This window comes from Sorex fumeus, unplaced genomic scaffold (assembly GCF_029834395.1).
Source record: "Sorex fumeus unplaced genomic scaffold, SorFum_2.1 ptg000044l, whole genome shotgun sequence".
NCBI lineage: Eukaryota > Metazoa > Chordata > Mammalia > Eulipotyphla > Soricidae > Sorex > Sorex fumeus.
Window position 1 is genome coordinate 56,561,816 of NW_026606101.1, and position 19,884 is coordinate 56,581,699.

At 38.7% G+C, this 19,884-nt stretch overlaps 1 protein-coding gene across 1 annotated transcript; it reads right to left on the reverse strand.

Annotated features, from left to right (window-relative positions):
* Positions 1 to 1,040: 1,040 nt before the first annotated feature.
* CLDN1 (claudin 1) lies at positions 1,041 to 18,819 on the reverse strand. Its single transcript, XM_056121623.1, has 4 exons — positions 18,538 to 18,819; positions 8,605 to 8,769; positions 5,666 to 5,750; positions 1,041 to 3,723 (listed from the first exon to the last, which is right to left on the reverse strand). The coding sequence occupies exons 1-4, from the start codon at positions 18,758 to 18,760 to the stop codon at positions 3,561 to 3,563; spliced, it is 636 nt and encodes a 211-aa protein (XP_055977598.1). The 5' UTR covers positions 18,761 to 18,819; the 3' UTR covers positions 1,041 to 3,560.
* Positions 18,820 to 19,884: the final 1,065 nt, after the last annotated feature.

Below are 19,884 nucleotides of genomic sequence, written 5' to 3' on the forward strand. Positions count from 1 at the left end.
GAGTGGAAATTCTGACTCATCATCTGCTTTACTCATGGAAAGTAAAATAGATTGTGTGCAATTTTAGTCTTATATCCAACATACTAATGGTCCAAGACTCCATGATCCTTGTTTTTAGGTCTGTCTTTTCACTATGAAAATTGTCTGGGGCTGGAGCGATAACACAGCGGGCAGGGTGTTTACCTTGCATGTGGTTGACCTGGGTTCGATTCCCAGCATCCCATATGGTCCCCTGAGCACCATCAGGGGTAATTCCTGAGTGCAGAGCCAGGAGTAACCCCTGTATATTGCCGATCACTGGGTGTGACCCAAAAGGGAAAAAGAAAGAGAGAGAGAAAAGAAAATTGTCCTAGGAGAGGCTCAGTTAAGACTTTATCAACATTGATACTTTCCTGTGTGTGGGTAGTGAGTTTGTTCTTGCTTTCTAACAGGTAGTTTTGATTATAATTATTATAAAAAGAAGAATGTTTACTCTTCTGTATTTTACTCTTTCATTTTGGAAGGAACAGAGCCTCTTATATGTGGAGTGTGTTTGGTAACCGGCTGTTCTATAATATAGTAAGTACTTCATTGTAACATACCTCCTTCTTATGGATAAGAAAACTTAAATGAATTTCTTTTTCTTTTATCCTTTGGGCCAAACCAGCCTTAATTAGACGAACTCCTGACTTTGCACTTAGAGATCACTCCTGGGTGGGCTCAGAGGACAATATGGGGTTGTAGGGATTGAACCTGGGTAGGCCACATGCAAAGCAAGTGCCCTATCCTCATATAATCATGCCAGCCCCTAAATGAGGGGTGTTTTATCTTTAAATTTTATATTCTGAACTATTACCAGTCTTGATGAGGAATCAGCTTCAGTTTGAAAAGCATAGAGCGTTCTCGTGGGTTGGGTCGCTGAACTAATTGAGACAGCTTGGAGGCACTGTAGTTTCTTCCCAGGAAAGAACAGTGAGTCAGATCCTATTGAAAACCATCTCCTCTCCGAAGCATAGCAATCTTTAAGTAAGTAATTAAAACAACAAGGCAGAGGGTTCTTTTTATTAAAAAATTTATTGAAAAAAGAGTAATGCTTTGTACAAATTCCCATTACAAAACCCCACGATCGCTATTGGTCTGTTTACAGGTATATGGCAGAGTACAAATATATCAAAATTCGGTTATAACAACTGTTTGCTGTTTGTGACTACAGATTTCTTTATGAATTTAGCAAGTAGTAAGAAGCATTTGTACTCAGATATCATTAAGATATAACTCCTTGACCATACCTTCTAGAAGCTTTGATTTTCATGTTTATAAAGCACATTAATAGGTTCTAGTTAAAGCTCTTGTATGATGCACTCCTTTGCATAACTTCCCTCATGTGGTTTCACGGTAAATGAGCCTGCCAAACCTCCTACCCTAGTGTCAGCTTGCAAATAATTGCAATAGTTCTGACAGTATCACTTAACAGATATACATCTTGTATAACCTTGCAAGTTCTAATTCAAAACTATCTCCTATCCTTTGTCTTTGTAAATATTTACACTTTTGTTTTATCCATTCCATTTGCAGACTTGTCCTAAGTCAACTCTTTTCCTGAAGGGAGAATTGCCACAGACAGCATGAATATAAACTGGTTAAAGAAGCAAAGACTTAGAAACCTTCTCATTGTGTAAACTGAAGTTTTCTTTCATGTTTCGTGGCTTGAGAAATCTGTTAAGAAACCTATATTTTTAAAGTGTCATTTTTTTGGAGTCATGTAAGCAATAATGCAACACCTGTGATCTGAAATCCTTAATGCCTTTCCATAGGACAGTATTTTCACCTTACTAAACCATATTTCCACGAGCCCATCTCACCTCTCACCTGATCCCCACAAAGGCTCTGTGAAGTAGGCAGGTCAAGAATTACAATGCAATCTCCAGCTGAAGCAATAAATCTAGGGCAGTCAAGTATCTTGCTCCGTCAGACAGTAATTGATAGCACCAAGACTCAAATCAGGTCTCCAGACACCAAAGCTAACACCCTTTCATTACATCATCTAGCTCAAGTGAAGTAGCATTTTCCACAGACTGGGAAACGAAGAGTAATTGTTAGAATGGAAAGGGAGCACCAGCAAAATGCTAGGTACTGTTGAAAGGAAACAGACTGGAGGGGGAAGAAAACTGCTGAATTATGTGAATATGTGTTTGCAGATTTGGTTTTATGACTTCTTAATAGCCAATTGAGAAAATAAAAACACTCGGGCATATTTCATGTTCAAAGAATGAGCATAATACCTACTAATTGATACTCGCACCACCTCTACCAGCTGGTTAAGTATCATTATCTCAATTTGACAAAGAGGAGAAAGATTAAGTGACATGCTTACAGCTACAAAAAGACTATTTGTCACCAGATTATCACTACAGAAAGTCTTGAACTTCATTCATGCAAACAGGCCACACCTTTCTGGGAAGAGGTAAACATTACGCTATTTACATATGAGAAAACTGTTGAGAAGATGCTGGGATTAGACTGCTCGTGGTTTGAGGGAATGGGTAACAGTGAATAAATAGCTCAAAATTTAATCAATAAAACTGTGTTACAACACCTGAGAAAGCAGAACACAGTACACACTGGGACAAATATTTCCCAAGCAGACAAATGTGTGAGAGGTCAGAGCACGTGAATCGTGTGCGAAGGTTATGGGAATATATCATTCTGAATTTACAGGAAGAATTGTTCCAACAGTCCCGATTTTGAAGAAGTCCTTGTTTAGATATGTTTTGTTTTTGTGGTGTTGGGGATTGAACCCAGGGCTTCACACATACAGTCAAGAGCTTTATGGCAGACCTATATTCCCAACCCTGGGTAAGAGGCTCCTTGACTTAAGAATTAAATTTTAAGCTCATGAAATGTGTTATCAAGAGTCAAGGGTCAAGACCAACCCCAGCACAAAGAAAAGGAATAAAGAATGACTGAGGACAAAGTAGGTGCTATCATATCATAATAATAAAAAAAATAGCAAGCACATGAAAAGGGCATAATAGCTAAAAGAATCCATACATTAGATTGATTAACACTTCTGTCAAAAACATTAAAAGCTGAAGAAGTACATTATATTAATTCTACTCTAATTAGATATTAGTCTACCTAGAGAAAGCACAGAAATATACCAAGTAAATGGTTACTGTAATCAACATAGAATTAAATATATTTTTCTCTCTTTAGATATATATTTAGGCATGTTTATACCAACATATATGAATAAGAGCTTTTGTTATCTAATTTTTTATAGAAAACCCTGTATATACATACTATATATATTTGAGAAGCACCCCCTCCCCCATATGAGGTTATCACTCAGTGGACTGCAATTATACAAATGGCAAAGGGTTCCATCCAGATTGAAGAAAAAAAGATAAAAGAAACCATTTTCTAGCAATGGATACTTTTAAAAAATATGGTTTTGTTTTGGTAATAACACAGTTCAGACTGCAAGAGTCAACAGTTTAAGGCCTTTTTAGTATCAGTGGTGGTATTTCAACGTCCACTTTTCTGCTTGTTCCAGCTTGGTTATGTCCTCTGTTTCAGTGTCACACATAGTCTTTCCCACTCGAAGGTGTAGGTTTAGGATAGGGCCTTGGTGTTGGGTAAGATGTTGTTTTTCTGGGACAGGAGCAGCAAAGTAGGGCACCTCCCAAAAGACAGAGAGAAGCAGCAGCCCAACCAGTGAATAGAGCCTGACCGAATTCATACCTAAAAAGAAAAGATAACACATTTGTTTAGTTAATGAAACACTGGAAACTTTCCTAGTGTAATTATTGAAAGAGAGTTTTATAAATAGTCCTCATGAACTCCCGTCACTCCCCGCTTCCCCTCCCACACATACACACAAACTGGAAAAAAAACATATAAATCCTAGGGATTTATCATTAGTGTTTATCATTAGTGTTTGTTAGCACACACACACACACACACACACCAATATTTTCATTAGAGTTGCTGACAATTTGCAATATTATATCAGGCAGGCAACATGTCATGGAACAGAAGGTTAATTACACAAATACTTCCAGAGAATTCTACAAGTGCAGACTTGCAAATGATGTGTATAGATTTATGAAGTCAGGTTTGGATAATGGGTCTAAGGTTAAAGCTTAATAAGTTATGCTCTCACCAAGTAGCAAAAATATCTATAAAGAAATCACTAGAATGTGATGAAAATTATTCAGATTTTAAATAGTCGATTTCATATAACAAAACAGGCTTTAATTTGTAACTCTACAATAAAGACTTCTAAACAGACAATGAACATTTCTAGACTTAGCTGATCCAGCCAGCTGTATTAAGACAGATATCTGGAATGAAGATCTACTACTAACTGTGGAAAATAAGGTATGAATATGAATCCTAATGCAAACTCTGAAATACTGCGCTAGAACCTTCATTTTCTACCTCATTTTCTGCATCTCTTAAAGTCAAATGATTTTTTCTAACACACTGAACTGCTTTTAGGAATAGTGCCCTAAGAGACAATGTACATAACAAGTGTAGAGTGCCAACTATTTATAAAGTGCTTTCACAGGCATTGCAGGTAAAATTTTAGCCTATCTGTCTGCAGGAGTTTTTGTTCTTCACTGTCAATCTTACGGGAAGGGTTCCAACATACTCATGGCAGAATGTTTTTCCATAGGTGGCTGATTATTATTACAAAGTATCACACCTTATCTCTTCAACCAATGTGATTTTTTCATCCATTCATCCTAGACTCAACAAACAATAATTATATCTTAACATCCTGACTCTGAATGTAGTTATTAAACTTTAAAGGTATGAACACAGACAAAGAGCTTTGTCCCTGATCAAAGAGTGTCATTACACTACAGCCAAGAATTAACTTTTTAATTCCCAAAACTTATAATATAAGAATGGTGACCTTTGTAAAAGTCAATTTTATAGCCGTGGTGGAGCATATAATTTGTAAGTGGTATCTCAACCTACTTTTCCCATAAATAATTCAACTGTACTTGCATTGGTAAGATGCTTGGGAATGAACGAGTATTCATCAACCTCTACAACAGTATAATTTTTACAATTAAAAATTTGTCTACTCAACACCAATAATAAAAATTAAGTGTCTAAATATAGAGAGCATAGAGGGAATTTCAAATACATAAAAGGTAAAGGTAAAGGCCCTCCCGTTGATCGTCGATTTGCTCGAGCGGGCCCAGTAACGTCTCCATTGGAGACTTTGTTGTTACTGTGTCTGGCATATCGAATACTCTCGGTAGCTTGCCAGGCTCTCCGAGAGGGGCGGAGGAATCGAACTCGGGTCGGCCATGTTGGCCGCTTGTAAGGCAAACGCCCTACCCGCTATGCTATCGCTCCAGCCCCCGAATACAAATACATAAACATCTCAATATAAAAATACAATTAATATGGTCCACATACAGTTGAAAACTATAGAACTTGAAACTTTTCTATTTTTAAGTACATATTTTGTCATCAATATCATGTATTGAGGAAGAAAGATCAAACTCATTTTAGCCTGAATCATGATCTATTCAAATTAACTTTTAGTTTAAAAATCAATGAAACACTGAAGAACAAATCTGAGAAGATAAAGAGCTAGCTGTTATTTACCAAACATAAAGAGAATTTTCTGAGAAAAAACTATTATACACATGAATAGCATTACCTTGCATTGACTGGTGTCATAGGGTCATAGAATTCTTGAACAATTCTATTTCCATACCATGCTGTGGCAACTAACAGAGCCAGACCTAGAGAAATTCAAAACCAAAGATTTAATCCTCATGGACCACTAAGCTTAAGTACATAGCATTAAATTTATAAAAATTTTACAAGGATTCAATATTATCAATAGTGCACCAATTTTTAATTTAGATAGTTTTAATTTATGCAGATTAGAGTTAATTTATTCAATTATTTAATAATACATACAAAATATTAGGTCATTGTTAGGCACAGTTCATCACAGTTATGCACTTTCTGCCATCTTGTTTTCCAATAATAATTCAAGATCACTGCCATTGGGAAACAATTCAATGATGTATGGTGTCCTAATATCTCTTTCAAGTATATTGCTACACATTAGCATATAGCTCTGTTTGATCAAACTAATGATCTTATTAGTATATGTAGAACCAGTTGTAAAGTGAATGATTAAAAAAATCCTTCTACACTCTTCTTGATCAGACTCAAATTTATATTTCTGCAGATTCAAATGTTCATCTGTATTAACATATCAGGGAAGAAGTGGACCAGCCAAGAATAAACCAAATCATCTAAATTCTTACTAGCTGTACAGATATACTAGGTATTATCAGGATACCTGCTGAGATGTCACATCATATCTGTTTAAGCAGCACACTTTCAACCTCACAGACACTGCATATTTCAAAAATACCAGAGATTCTACTCAGTCAAAAATAATTCAGTCCATCTTGCACACAATTATTTAATATTATGATCCTGCCGATACAAAATAAATTATTCTTACAATAATTCTAAAATATCACCAATATAGAGAAATTAAATCTTTATAGTAATGCTTCACTGTTCAACCCCAAAATGGTTCAGTCTAATTCGATCTCTAACACTTGTCAGAAAACACTCTTGCTTTGAGTTGTTCAGATAGATCATGGGAGTGACCTGAAACTTTCAACTCATACGCTAGAAGTCCCTGAAACTAAGTGGAAAAGATCTATTACTTAGGAGAATTATAAAGTGGGTTAGACAGTACAGAAAGTTGGATACTTGTCTTGCATGTTGTCAACTGGGATGACTCCCGGGCACCCTAGAGGATCTCCCAACGCCTGCTATCAGTGATCCTGAGCAAAAGAGCCAAGAGTAAACCACCAGTGGATGTGGCCCCAAAACTAACAAATAAAAGAAGCAAACAAAAAATAAAAGAGGGTAAAACAAGGGATGTGGTAATTATTTAATTATAAAATTTAATTATTTGAAATCAAACATCATCCATATTTTTGTTTGCTGTTTTTTGCTTGTTTTTGTTTTTGTTTTGTGTTTGGACCACAGTTAGTCGTGCTCAGAAATCACTCCTGGTGGGGATCAGGGGACCATAGTGAGTTTCAGGGATCTAACAAGCTCAGCCTTGACAAAGTCAAGCACCTTACCAAATGTTATCTTTCCAGGTCCCCCCATCTATATTTTTTCTGACAAGAACTGATCTGGGTATACAAAAAAACAAAAACAAAAACAAAAACAAAACTGATCACTGTAGCCAAAATGCTTCACAAAGCCCAGGCACACTTCAGGATAGACTAAATCCTTGCATTATACTGGGTAGACAATGAGTATCTTTTTGTCAGAGTCATTTCTAGCTTTTCCAAGTGGTAGTTTATATTACTAGTCTCATTTTCAAGCACAATAGATTTCTATGTAGATTATAAGTGGCTTGTATTAGTAGTTTTATTTCAAAAATCAAAGATTACCACATATACTCTTTGAAAATAAATATAAACCTACAGAAATATTTATGTTTGCATTTTATATACTATTTTATGCAAACACTTTCATTTCAAAAGTAAGCCTCATTATAGATCTTTATAGAACTGCCACATTTAATCCTGGTCCTCATTTTCTCAAACATCAAAAAACTAACTCATCATCATTCACTGTCATCACTGTCATCCCGTTGATCGTCGATTTACTTGAGCGGGCGCCAGTAACGTCTATTCTTCCCAGCCCTGAGATTTTAGCAGCCTCTTCTTACTTGTCTTTTCCCAACTATTAGAGACTCTTTCAGGGTCAGGGGAATGAGACCTGTTGTCACTACTGTGTTTGGCATATCAAATACACCATGGGGAGCTTGTCAGCCTCTGCTCTTGCCAGTGGGATACTCTTGGTAGCTTCCTGGGCTCTCCAAGAGGCATATATTTATATATTTCTCTCTCTGATTTTTTGTCACTCATCATCATTATTTGAATAAAATATCAAATACATTCAAATACTTATTTATTTTAGGTGAAAATATGAACTCCTTATTTTAAAAGGGTTATCTCCAAGGTTTTTTGTTAATTGCTTTTTAACTCATTTAGCCTAATTTCCCACCATTCCAACATCACAAGTGCACTTTTTTTGGTCTTCCTCTTCACTGAATTATGGGTGCATGCATTTTTTTAAGATGGAATGTTGCCCACATTTCTTTCTAATAATTCCAGTTACATCTATTCTTCAGATCTATTGATTTATTCTTTATATCATCTCTCACTACTTCCCATCTTTTCTATGTAGTAGCTGTGGGGTAAATAGAACAGAAAATTTCTAACTGAGACAGAATTGTTTCTTAGTGATTGCTAGATGAAAAATCTGTCTGTTCACTGAGTTGAAACTGGTTCTAATGAACCTCTAGCAACTGGAACCTCAGTGACCATACCTGTCACTGTGACCAGAGATATCAAATTTTTATCTCATTAAATTTCTATTAGTGAATGTAAAAATCTGGATTTAAAGCCAAATAAAAAAATCAAATAAACTCAAATAACATAAGTCAAGTGAAAAAAAAAAAACATAAACTAAGGAAAGTGAAACTAGATAGACTTCATACCAGAAAGATCTTCATAAGTTAAAGGTGAGTAGGACCTGTCTTACCTGCAATAAGAAATATCACACCCCCAACAACGGCCATCCGCATCTTCTGTACCTCATCATCTTCCAGACATTTCATACATTTCATGCCAACAGTGGCTACACAGATGGCTATTACTCCCAGGAGGATGCCAATCACCATCAAGGCACGAGTAGCTTGCAAAGTACCTAGGAGAAAACAGTTTGGAACAGTTGAAATATATGCAGAGATAATATGACAAGTATAAGAGAAAACCAAGTATATGTCAATTCTACATGAAGGAGGAAAAATTGCACCATGAGCCTGAAGACCCTGTTTGAGAAATGTTCCTGTCAGCAACCAATATGGTTTCTTCTCCAGAAAAACAAATATTGGACTGGATGATGAATGAGAAGCTCTCTAACTCTAACTTTTAAAGTTTTCAAAAATCTTTTAAAAATACAATTAATGATCTGGCTGAACAGGTTTAGTTGAGCTTTATATTATACATATTTAATCGTAATGCCGTATTTTAATTTTGAAATAACAATGATGTGTATTACTCTTAATGTTGAACAATTTATAATTATAATGGTATATAATATATCTTGGTAATTATCACCAGCTTTATACTCCAATCATCAAGCTTCATATAATCCAGGTGAATTTAGAAGATAAAAATAAATTTTTCATAATTTTCATTTCGTGACTGGATAAGCACCATTTATTTTGCCAATAACTAAACTGGGAGGTGATAAGATATGAATTTAATTTTTTGAAGCAAAATAACTTTTAGTTTGAAGCATAATGGATTCATAGTCACAGGTACCACCAATTTTATAAATGAAATTTCCATATATAAGTCAGCAGGAAGTAATGCAATATAATATTTCACAGATTCCACTAATTTTTTAATTTCTATATTTGGCATCAATGTAGTAGATCATGATAAAAAATCATCTGGGATCAGGTTTCTAAGTTTTAGGCAATAAATTTCTAAAAATCAAAATATGATACCCTCAGTTCAAGTCTATGATACACATTTTCTTTGGCTTTGTTTGTTTTTTGGTCACACCCAGCAGTTCTCAGGGATTACTCTGGGCTTTGTGCTCAGGGATCACTCCTGGTGGACCTTGGCAGACCATCTGGGTGCTGGGGATCAAACCATGGTTGGCAGTGTGCAAAGCAAACACCCTACCCATTGTAGTATTATTGCTCTGACCCCAGACATACACTTTTCTGAAAGAGCTGATATTCTATTCATTAGAAAGAACAGACTAAATTGTGGATTTATTTATTCATTCAAATAAGGATGACTGGGTTAGGATAGCTCAGTAGTAAAGTGCTTGCCTTGTGTATGTGAGCCCTGGATTCTATCACCAGCAACACAAAAACAAACACAGAAACACAATCATTCAAACAACAAATAAAGATCACTGTCTCCTTGATAGTTCTAATAAGCAACAAGAATATTTCATATGTACCTATTACAAATATATTTCGTATGTAAGTACTACAATATAACAAACCATGTTATCTAGGATAAATGACTTATTATCCCCTGGGACCGTGTTTCTATCACATAAAGTGTGACTGATGATACATCTCACTGTTTGGAATGATTGACTAATGATCTTCAGAAGTGGATAAGATGATGGGGACTTCATATCTCAGAGTTTATTTTTTTTAATATCTCACAAAATAGATCCAAATTTAGTCTCAGAATTTTTAGGGTTGTGAACAGAGGTAACTGATCATGATTAAAAGGAATGTTTTAAAACATCATTTAATTTTAATTTTCTGGGCTTTTCATCATTGTCATAATATATTCTGAGATAAAATCATACATATTTCAAATATATATGTATATATGAATATATTTACTCTACTGAGTGATGTTTTGAATGTGAAGATACATTTTTATTTCATTCAGAAATAAGAGATGCTTCCCACCTCTCTTTGTATATTCATCTCCTTATAAGGTATGTAGGAACATAAGCACCTTAACTTCACACTTAGCTTGTGATTCTTGGGTAGGACAGGAGCTAATAAATTAAATATATATTCCATTGACTATATAGTTATCAAAAAATATGATTGCAAAACTACTTCTATGGAAAGGAAAACCACACTGGTATGAAGAGGAAAGTACCAAGAACTCCAAAATGATGGCGTGGCCTTCCTTCTAATTTACCAATAGTGTTCCTGTTGACAGTCATTACTTAGAACAGGGCTGGGGAATGTTTTTACTGCCTCTGATCCATCTGGATATTTATAGCATCATTCTCAGTTCATACAATAGACGCAGACAGGTCTTGGGAAGCCAACATGAAACAAATTCTCTTCCCTGTCAAGTACAAGGTCAGGACCACATGATTTTTCAGACCTTAACATGGCCCAAAGTTTGAACAGCCCTCACTTCTAACTTAAAGGGCGAAAATGAACAACTAATCTTATCTAAAATGCAAATGTCATATTTAGTCATAAGAGCCCATTGATGAAAAAAGCACTTCAGTCTGTGGAATGCTGGACAAGAAGATGCTGAAAAAAATCACAGAGGTTATCCATATGCCAGGAGAACTGAGTGATGACCCACCCATTTGCCTAGAACAGCCTTGGTTTTAAAACAAATCCTGCTTCCAAAAACAGCCCTCAGTCCCAGGTATGTAATGATAGTTGGTCCCTCTATCAAAAGACTATAGAAAGTGAAATGAGTTGTTTTTTAGCAAGGGGGGCATAAGGCATTTATCATGCACAACTTTGCAAGCTAGAGAAAGGGATTTGGACTTTATTCTAAGTAATCAGAATTTATAGAGGGCCTTAAAGAAGGAGTCACAGGATTGTCCCCTAGCTACAGAGAACAGAATTAGTTAACATTCTTTCAGCGACAGCCCTTCAACTATGTGTAGTTTCTTAATCTCTAAACCACTGGCTTTGTTTTCTCCTAAATACTCAATTGTTCAACCCTTATTAATTACTTTTGCTGCTTTCTCTGATCTCTCTCCAAGTTTTCACTTTGAGTTTTAGGACTACAAACTGGACTCAGCTTCTATAACAATCATTCTGATCTGCACTTCACATAAAATCAGCAGGTCACCAGCCCAGCAGGTCTAGCGCTGGATCACAAGGTACACTTCATGAGTTTACAGGGTCTCAGTCTCATGAGTCAGTCTCTTATTAAGCCACCCAGGCAGGGAACAGAGAGATGTTATTGGAGAGTTCCATCTACATTCACCTAGACTTATCTACAGATTTATCAAACATCTACTATTTGCTTCTTTAATATTCTTCACCTTCCAATGATCATATTTGATGGATAGCTTACCCAGTTTACTCTTTCCTCTCCTTTTCAAAGTTTCTAAAGGACAAGGGGAGAGGGGATAGATACTTTGTTCTATGTTTGCCCAAAGCTCTAGTATGTTTCATTTCCTTTAAGAATAATGCATTGCTTATACAATGGACAGATAATAATGAATAAAATGGGAAAGTGCTTTCCACTCGTTCAGACCATTCAGAGGAAGAGCACGATGACGCACTTTTAAAAGTGTAATACATCAATAGTATTATTTTGCAAAGAAACATTTTTTTATTTACATCCTGACACCCATTGGTTTAGGAAACTTCTCTGTATTTTACAATACTGGATGGACGTCAAACACAAAAATCTCTCTTCGTTGGAGACAGCTGGAGGAATTCTTAACTACAGTGACATGTCAGCGGAAATGTAAACATAATTTTTTAAAGGCTAAAAATCATAGCATGATGAAAACTCACTAGCTGAGCTATGTAATGATATATTAGGTGTCAAAGTAAGTAAGTGCTATGGTACAAGTTATGAGGGTTTTATGTGCTGATAGAATCTAAATTGCATAGGTTTTAGCTGGAACCAGATGAATCCTTTAAATTAAGGTCTTATTGAAGTCTTTTAAGTCAGAGATTTAAAATACTTAATTGTGAACTCTTTGATGACTTGGGACGGGTATTTGTTCACAATTTCCATTTAAAGCACTAGGAATTGTACCTAGAGACGTACATGGATTTTATCTATGGTCATTGAATTTAAATTAGAATATGTCTTCATCTTCTCAAAAAGTTACTAAGATTATAGGTAATAAATACTCTCTGGTGCTTAGCTCAATCAGTAAAATAATACTAAGAAAAACCTCCCTAGGAAGACTATGTTAGATCTTCCATATAAACATACTTAATTTGATTTAGATTTTGTTAAACGTTAGGACTTCATATAAGGAAGACAAATCATGATTTTTGCTCAACTTGATCTACTTTTCATAATTTTTGTATTTTCATTCCTTAAGCTTTCCTTTTTTCCCCCTAGTGGAATAATTGTGGACAGGTCAGAGAAGCTGAGAGGTGACTGAAAGCTATCAAATAATATTGTGCTACAAGGAGATACAATATAGTCTTGGACATTTAACTTTGATATTTAACATTTAAAATAGTATAACTGGATCAAATCTGGAAACAATTGAATTCTTTTCTTGATCTCTTAAATTTTCAGATATGTCTACAATACTATTATTATTGAATAAAGTTGAACGAATTGGCTAGGGAACATTTAAGATATCACACTATGTTTTGCATCATTATTCATGAGCAAAGTGACAAGGCCTTCTTTTATTTACACTTAACTAGACTGATAATCCTGAGATTAACGATTTTCTAGTAGTTCTCACTACTTGTAACCCAAACACATAAATTTGAATAAATACTTTCAAACATCCTACTTAAAAACAAAAGGAAAAATCAGTTGGGAGTTACTGATCTATATTATGCACGTTAGTCTTCATAAACATAAAAAGCAAAATAGAGACAAGTGGAATATTTTTTTAAATATCCTTTTTGAAGTTTACTATGAAAATAGCATATTCTTCTGTAAATAGCTAACATTATTTATGTTTTTTACAACTATAACGCTTCCTTACAGAGCTTAAAAATAAATTAATTGTATTGGGGCTGAAGCGATAGCACAGAGGGTAGGGCATTTGCCTTGCACATGATTGACCCGGGTTCTATTCCCAGCATCCCATTTGGTCCCCTGAGCACCACCAGGAGTAATTCCTGATTGCAGAGCTAGGAGTAACCCCTGTGCATGGCCAGGTGTGACCCAAAAAGCTAAAAAAAAAAATAATTGTATCTTCATCCTCACATAGCCTCCTTTGCTTCAGTAGTTGCTCCATAAATGTTAGGGAAATGAACTGATAGTACAATTAGGACAAATCTGTGCTCCTCTTCTTAATAGTAAAATGGACCCATAACAGTCACAGACCTACATTCCCCTGGCTACTCCACTTATTAAATCTTCCACTTTTATTCATGTTCAATGTTTCTCATGACTCCTTATTAGCATTTCTGTTTTATGGCTATGTGTGCTGGTTCCCACTGGGAACCTCAGAGCAAACACTCCACCATCAGAACCTGAATTGGTCTGAGGTAAGGTAGCACTTATACTTTCAGAATTTTCATAGAAATTTTATTCCCCCCCTTTTTTTTTCAGAGAAATGTGACTGAGCCAGGCTTTTCTACTACTTCTGTTCTACTTATTCATTTCAGTCAAGGAAGTCTCCACCATTTGCCATTTTCCTGCAGTTTGCAACAAAGAATGTCGACACTGGAGGGAACCCACTTTGGATGGATTCAACCTTATAAATCAACTTATCTGCATCCTTAGAAGCAAGAATAAGGCCTGGCTCACACTTATTGAATGGATAAATGTATCATGCATTTATCTCCCTATATTTTCTCATTCCCCTGACCCTGAAAGCGCCTCCAGTCATTGGGAAAGACGAGTAAGAAGAGCCTGCTAAAATCTCAGGGCTGGGACAAATAGAGAAGTTACTGGCGCCTGTTCGAGTAAATTGACGAACAACGGGATGACAGTGATACAATGATACAGTGATATTTTCTTCCACTAGCTGTATTTTATGTGTGGACAAACTACAGTCTGGAAAGATCAAGTTGCTTATCATTATATATGTAGCTAGTTAGTTCAAAGTCACCATAAAAGACACTAAGAGCTAAGGTTCCTGGACTTAGGCCCAAATTTTCACCCAACTTCTATCTTCTATCATACAAATGCCAGGACTAATTCTTTTAGGAGATCTAAACACCAATTGCCCCTTGACCAAGTTGGTCTAGAAGGTACAGAGCAGAGTAGAAGGTTTAAGTGGGTGTCCTTTTCACTCTCTACGCTCCAAAGACTATTCAAGTCAGTGAGTTTTTTGTTTCTGTTTGAGCCTGACATCATGGTGAGAATGCGGGAAACCTCACTCACAACCAATGTTCATTAAACACTCCTACACGCCATGTGGATTCATGCAAAGCAAGTTCAACAGGCTGTAGGAGCTCACAAACAAATTACAGAATCCCAGTGTTGGAGGCGGATTTTAGAGAGAGTCTGGCATAACCTCCCATTTGTCTGCTGCGTGGATTTTCCCTACCACGTTCCCATAAAATGATCACTCGTTCTCTGCTTGCTCACCTCACACCAGCAGCCTACCTGGTAGCCCAGTGTCAACCAGCTGTTAAATATCAGAAAGAAGAAGCCATGAACTAAACACAAAACAAGGGCCAGCTGACCAAGTATTTGAGAACTGGGTCAAAAATAGGTAAAATGCACAGATAAATGGAGAAAAGGCCACTGTAAAAAGTCAGTATCCTTTGTGTATTCCACTGTTCAGCTACGGGAGTCATCAGCGTCAATAAACATTACATATTTTGAATGGAAATTGTCCCAGCCATAGTAAAACCACAACACAGTTTAACATCTGTTTCCCCAGGAAGTTTCTCAGTTACATTTTCATAAAATGCTTCGCAAGAACCACCTAAAAGAAACTCTTTTGTACCTCATTTCCTAGACAGTTTAAATATACTGCATCACGTTAATTACTTTATGAAGGTCATGTGATTTCTTTTTTATAGCTGGTACTCGTCAGAGCAAGAGAACACAGCTCTGTTTTGTTTTAAGACACGGTTTGTGCTGCAACCTTTTTAAAAAAAATCCCTGTATCTGGACACTAAAATGCCAAATGGGCGGTACTGGCAAAGAGAACAAAGTATAACTTCAGGAAGCATTCTGGAAACTTTTTCTCCTGAAAATAAAAATTACTCTTGAGATGAAGATAATCTCTTCTAGACAAAACTTTATCATCAGAAAATTCTTCCCAGCTCAAGATATCATAGAACTATACCAAAACCAGCCAATGAATCACTGTTCCAAGACTCTCCATCAGGTGGGCGGTGCAAGCAACACTGCCCAGATGAAGAAACTGAGAGAGGTTCTCTGTAATCCATCCAAAGGCATCCAGTGAGTCACTGGCAGGTTGTAGAGAGTATCTATGACTCAAGGATCCCTTCTCTGGGAATCAGTTTTGAGAGAAAGGCCTAGCTCCACCTTGGATAAACTCTGGCTTAACAACTACCAAAAACTAAAAAAAAATCTGAAAGATGGGTAGGTTTAATATAACTCTCCCACTGCTATTAAAACATAGAAATGGACATAATAACTTGGAATGTATGAAAATAAAATATTTTCATGTTATACTGATCAGGACTGATCTCTCTCCTTCTCTCTCTCTCTCTCTCTCTCTCTCTCTCTCTCTCTCTCTGTCCCTCTCTCTGTCTGTCTCTCTCTCTCTCTTTGCTTTATGGGTCACACCGAGCGATGCTCAGGGGTTACTCCTGGCTCTGCATTAAGGAATTACTCCTGGCTATGCTTGGAGGACCATATGGGATGCTGGAACTGAACCTGGGTTCGCCGTAATTAAGGCAAATGCCCTACCCCCTGTACTATCACTTCAGCCCCCAGCACACCAGGACAGATCTCTTTAACATGGCTCAATCTGATTCCATTTGGTTAAGGATGGAACACTATTTAAACATGATAAAATTAACATTTAAAAATAAAGTTATTTCTAGCTTTAATTTAGACTCTATGGTATACATTATTGTTAACGATATAGTTTTAGGTATACAATGTAATAACTGCAGTCTTGGTATAGTGGTGAACTTTGCTGCCTTCCAATATTCCACCCAAACAACAGTGTCTAGGTCCCCCCATCAATGTCTCAAATTTTCTTCTCACCCCCCAACCCCAGCGATTTGGCAAAATCACTTTAAAAATCAATGATAGTAGTTTGGGTTACATATTAACATCGTGTTAATGTGCACCATTCTCATATCTACAGAAAGTGAACTATTTTGATGAGAGCAATCAGAGATTTCACTGAAATCGCCCCAAAATCTTTTCTTCCAAAGCTTCAAATAATCAAATGCCTGCCACCATTTCACCGGTCATACTGATATTTTCATGTGCAGAATCAATGATTATTTTCGAATTATTCACCACAAAAGTACAAATATATTTTAAGAGCCAATGAACAATTACTAAACCTTTGATTAACTCTACACCTCCTGTTGGAATCAAGGAGTCCTAAAGTATGAACTTCAAAAGGTAAAATGATAACATTCAAAACACCTGGCATGTTGGAAAACCTTCTTTCATCAATGCTCATGGTGTTTAAATAGATCCAGAACAGAGTTAATAAGTCTAAACCGTCTGACTTTGGAAAGAAGAAAAAAAACAGTGAAGCAAATACAGGAGCTGGACAAAACTGCAGTGAACTTGAGCAACGACAATACAGCTTACCCTCCACATACAAAGTGAGCTGGTGGGCAGGCTTGTTTATCTAGGCAAAGGCTGAAGAAGCCGTTCTTCAAGTCAGTTTATGAAAGGGCCTAGCAGACATAGTGCAAGACAACTAATGCCATATTTCAGAGAAGATACTCCAGCCACGAATTGTTATTACCTAATTTAGTGGGAATGCGATATGTGCCTGACACGGCATCCAAAAGATTTTATTAAAAATTAAAAGGGTGAAAAGGGCATCCTCTCAAGGGCTTCCCACCATTCTTTGGAATACTTCTCTCAAGACAATGCTTTCTAACTGGAGAGAAGGAGCAAACATCTCTCCCCCACAAATGTCTTTGTGAAAGAAGGAAATGTTTTCTCTCACTACCTGCCTCTCCTGGTGACCTTTTCTTCATCAGCTGCATCTCTGTCCCACCATTTCCCCCATGGAAGGGCCCTCACTCTCCCCTTCACTTCAAAAGGGAAGTTATTTAGAACTTCTCTTTCTTGTCATTCCGTTTCCACCTGTCACCAACCTCCACTTTCCATTCTAACTAGACACAATCTGCCTATCCTGAAGACGCAGGTGTGAAAGCTAAACCATTTGGGGAAATCTAAAGAGACTCATTCAAACAGCTTTGATAGAAGAAGCAAAGGGGAGCTGTCACCCCTAAACATTCTTAAAAATCAAAAGAATCAAATGAATCGAACATAAAGGTGAGTGGAAAGCACGAAGTTGGATCACGCCACCTAAGCGAGTGACTTTCCTCTAGATTTTTAATAAAACAGATCTTTACTTTAAGATTTTTTTTCTAAAGTTGTATTTTACAGAGAACCTTCTGAGAAAGTTCCAAACTTCTCAAAGCACACCAGTTTTTTTTTCTTTTTTTTTGGTTTAAACTCCACCGTGCCACAAGTTTGCTTTGCACTTTTAGAGTGACCGGGAGGAAACCTAAGACCTCAAGTTCAAGCTTTGTCCTTCACCCTCTTCACCCAACATTCACTGGAATTTGGAGGGCCGCAGAGCGTCTCCTGGAGAGCTCCGGAAGCAAAGTGGAACTTGGGTTATCCAGCAATCTCCCAACCCAGGGTCATCTCCACTTCCTAGCATGGGGTGCAGCCCGTGATCAGCTAGCTGAGCTGCACGAGCTGAATTGAGTGGGCACCACTCCCCAGCGGCGTGAGCTGAAATGAGTGGGCACCACTCCCCAGCGGCGTGAGCTGAATTGAGCGGGCACCACTCCCCAATAAGAAGCCCCCTGAGCAGCAGGGGTCGGGGCGTGGGCAGGTCACTGCCGCAGCGGGGTGGGCAGGAGAGGAACGCACTCACTATTCAGGTTCAGCAAGGAGTCAAAGACTTTGCACTGGATCTGCCCGGTGCTCTGGGACACGCAGGACATCCACAGCCCCTCGTAGATGGCCTGGGCCGTGACGATGTTGTCGCCGGCATAGGAGTAGATCTTCCACTGGGGCAGCGCGGTGCTCACGATGGCCCCGATCCAGCCCAGGAAGGCCAGGATGAAGCCCAGCAGCTGCAGCCCCGCGTTGGCCATGGCTCGGCGGCAGGTGCAGCGACGGGGCGGCGGGCAGGAGCGCGGCCGGGACTCCCGGGAGTTGGCGGGGCTCGGCGGGCGGCGCCGCGGGACTGGGCTCCCGGGGGGTGGCTGGGGGGCTTCGACCTGGGGCCGAGGCGGGCGGCGGCGGCGGCGGCGGCGCTGGGCGAGCTGCGGGACTGAGGCGCACCCGCCCGGCGCCCACCTTTAAAGCAGCTCCGCCCCGGACCCGCCCCGTGCATGGAGCGCCCCCTGGCGCCGCGCGCCAGCTGCTCGGCCACAGCAGGGGAGGGATGGGATGGGATGGGATGGGATGGGATGGGATATGATGGAGTGGAGTGGGATGGGATGGGATTTATGGGATGGGATGGAATGGGATTGGATTTATGGGATGGGATTGATGGGATGAGATGCGATGGGATTGATGGGATGGGATTGATGGGATGGGATGGTATGGGATGGGATGAGATGTAATGGGATGGGATGGGATGGGATGGGATGGGATGGGATGGGATGGGATGGGATGGGATGGGATATGATGGAGTGGAGTGGGATGGGATGGGATTTATGGGATGGGATGGAATGGGATTGGATTTATGGGATGGGATTGATGGGATGGGATGGGATGGGATGGGATGGGATGGGATGGGATGGGATGGGGTGGGGTGGGGTGGGATGGGATTGATGGAATCGGATGGGACGGAATGGGATGAGATGGAATGGGATGGGATGGAGTGGGATGGGATGGGATGGGATGGGATGGGATTGATTGGATGGGATTGATGGGATGAGATGCGATGGGATTGATGGGATGGGATGGGATGGGATGGGATGGGATGGGGTGGGATTGATGGGATGGGATGGGATGGGATGGGATGGGATGGGATGGGATGGGATGGGATGGGATGTGCCTGAGCAGCCCTCTGCCCTACTCCTGCACTGCGTTCTTGGGCGGGAAGGTCTCAACGTCCCTCTCCGGATGCAGTTCCCAAGGAAGTCCCGGCACGCCTGGGCTCCCTGGCACGCTCCCTCCTTGCCCACTAGCTTCTTTGCCTCCTAGGAAGGGATGCTTGGCAGGTTCCTCCTAGAGGCCAGCCACGGTTGGCCCGCGTTTGATATGGATG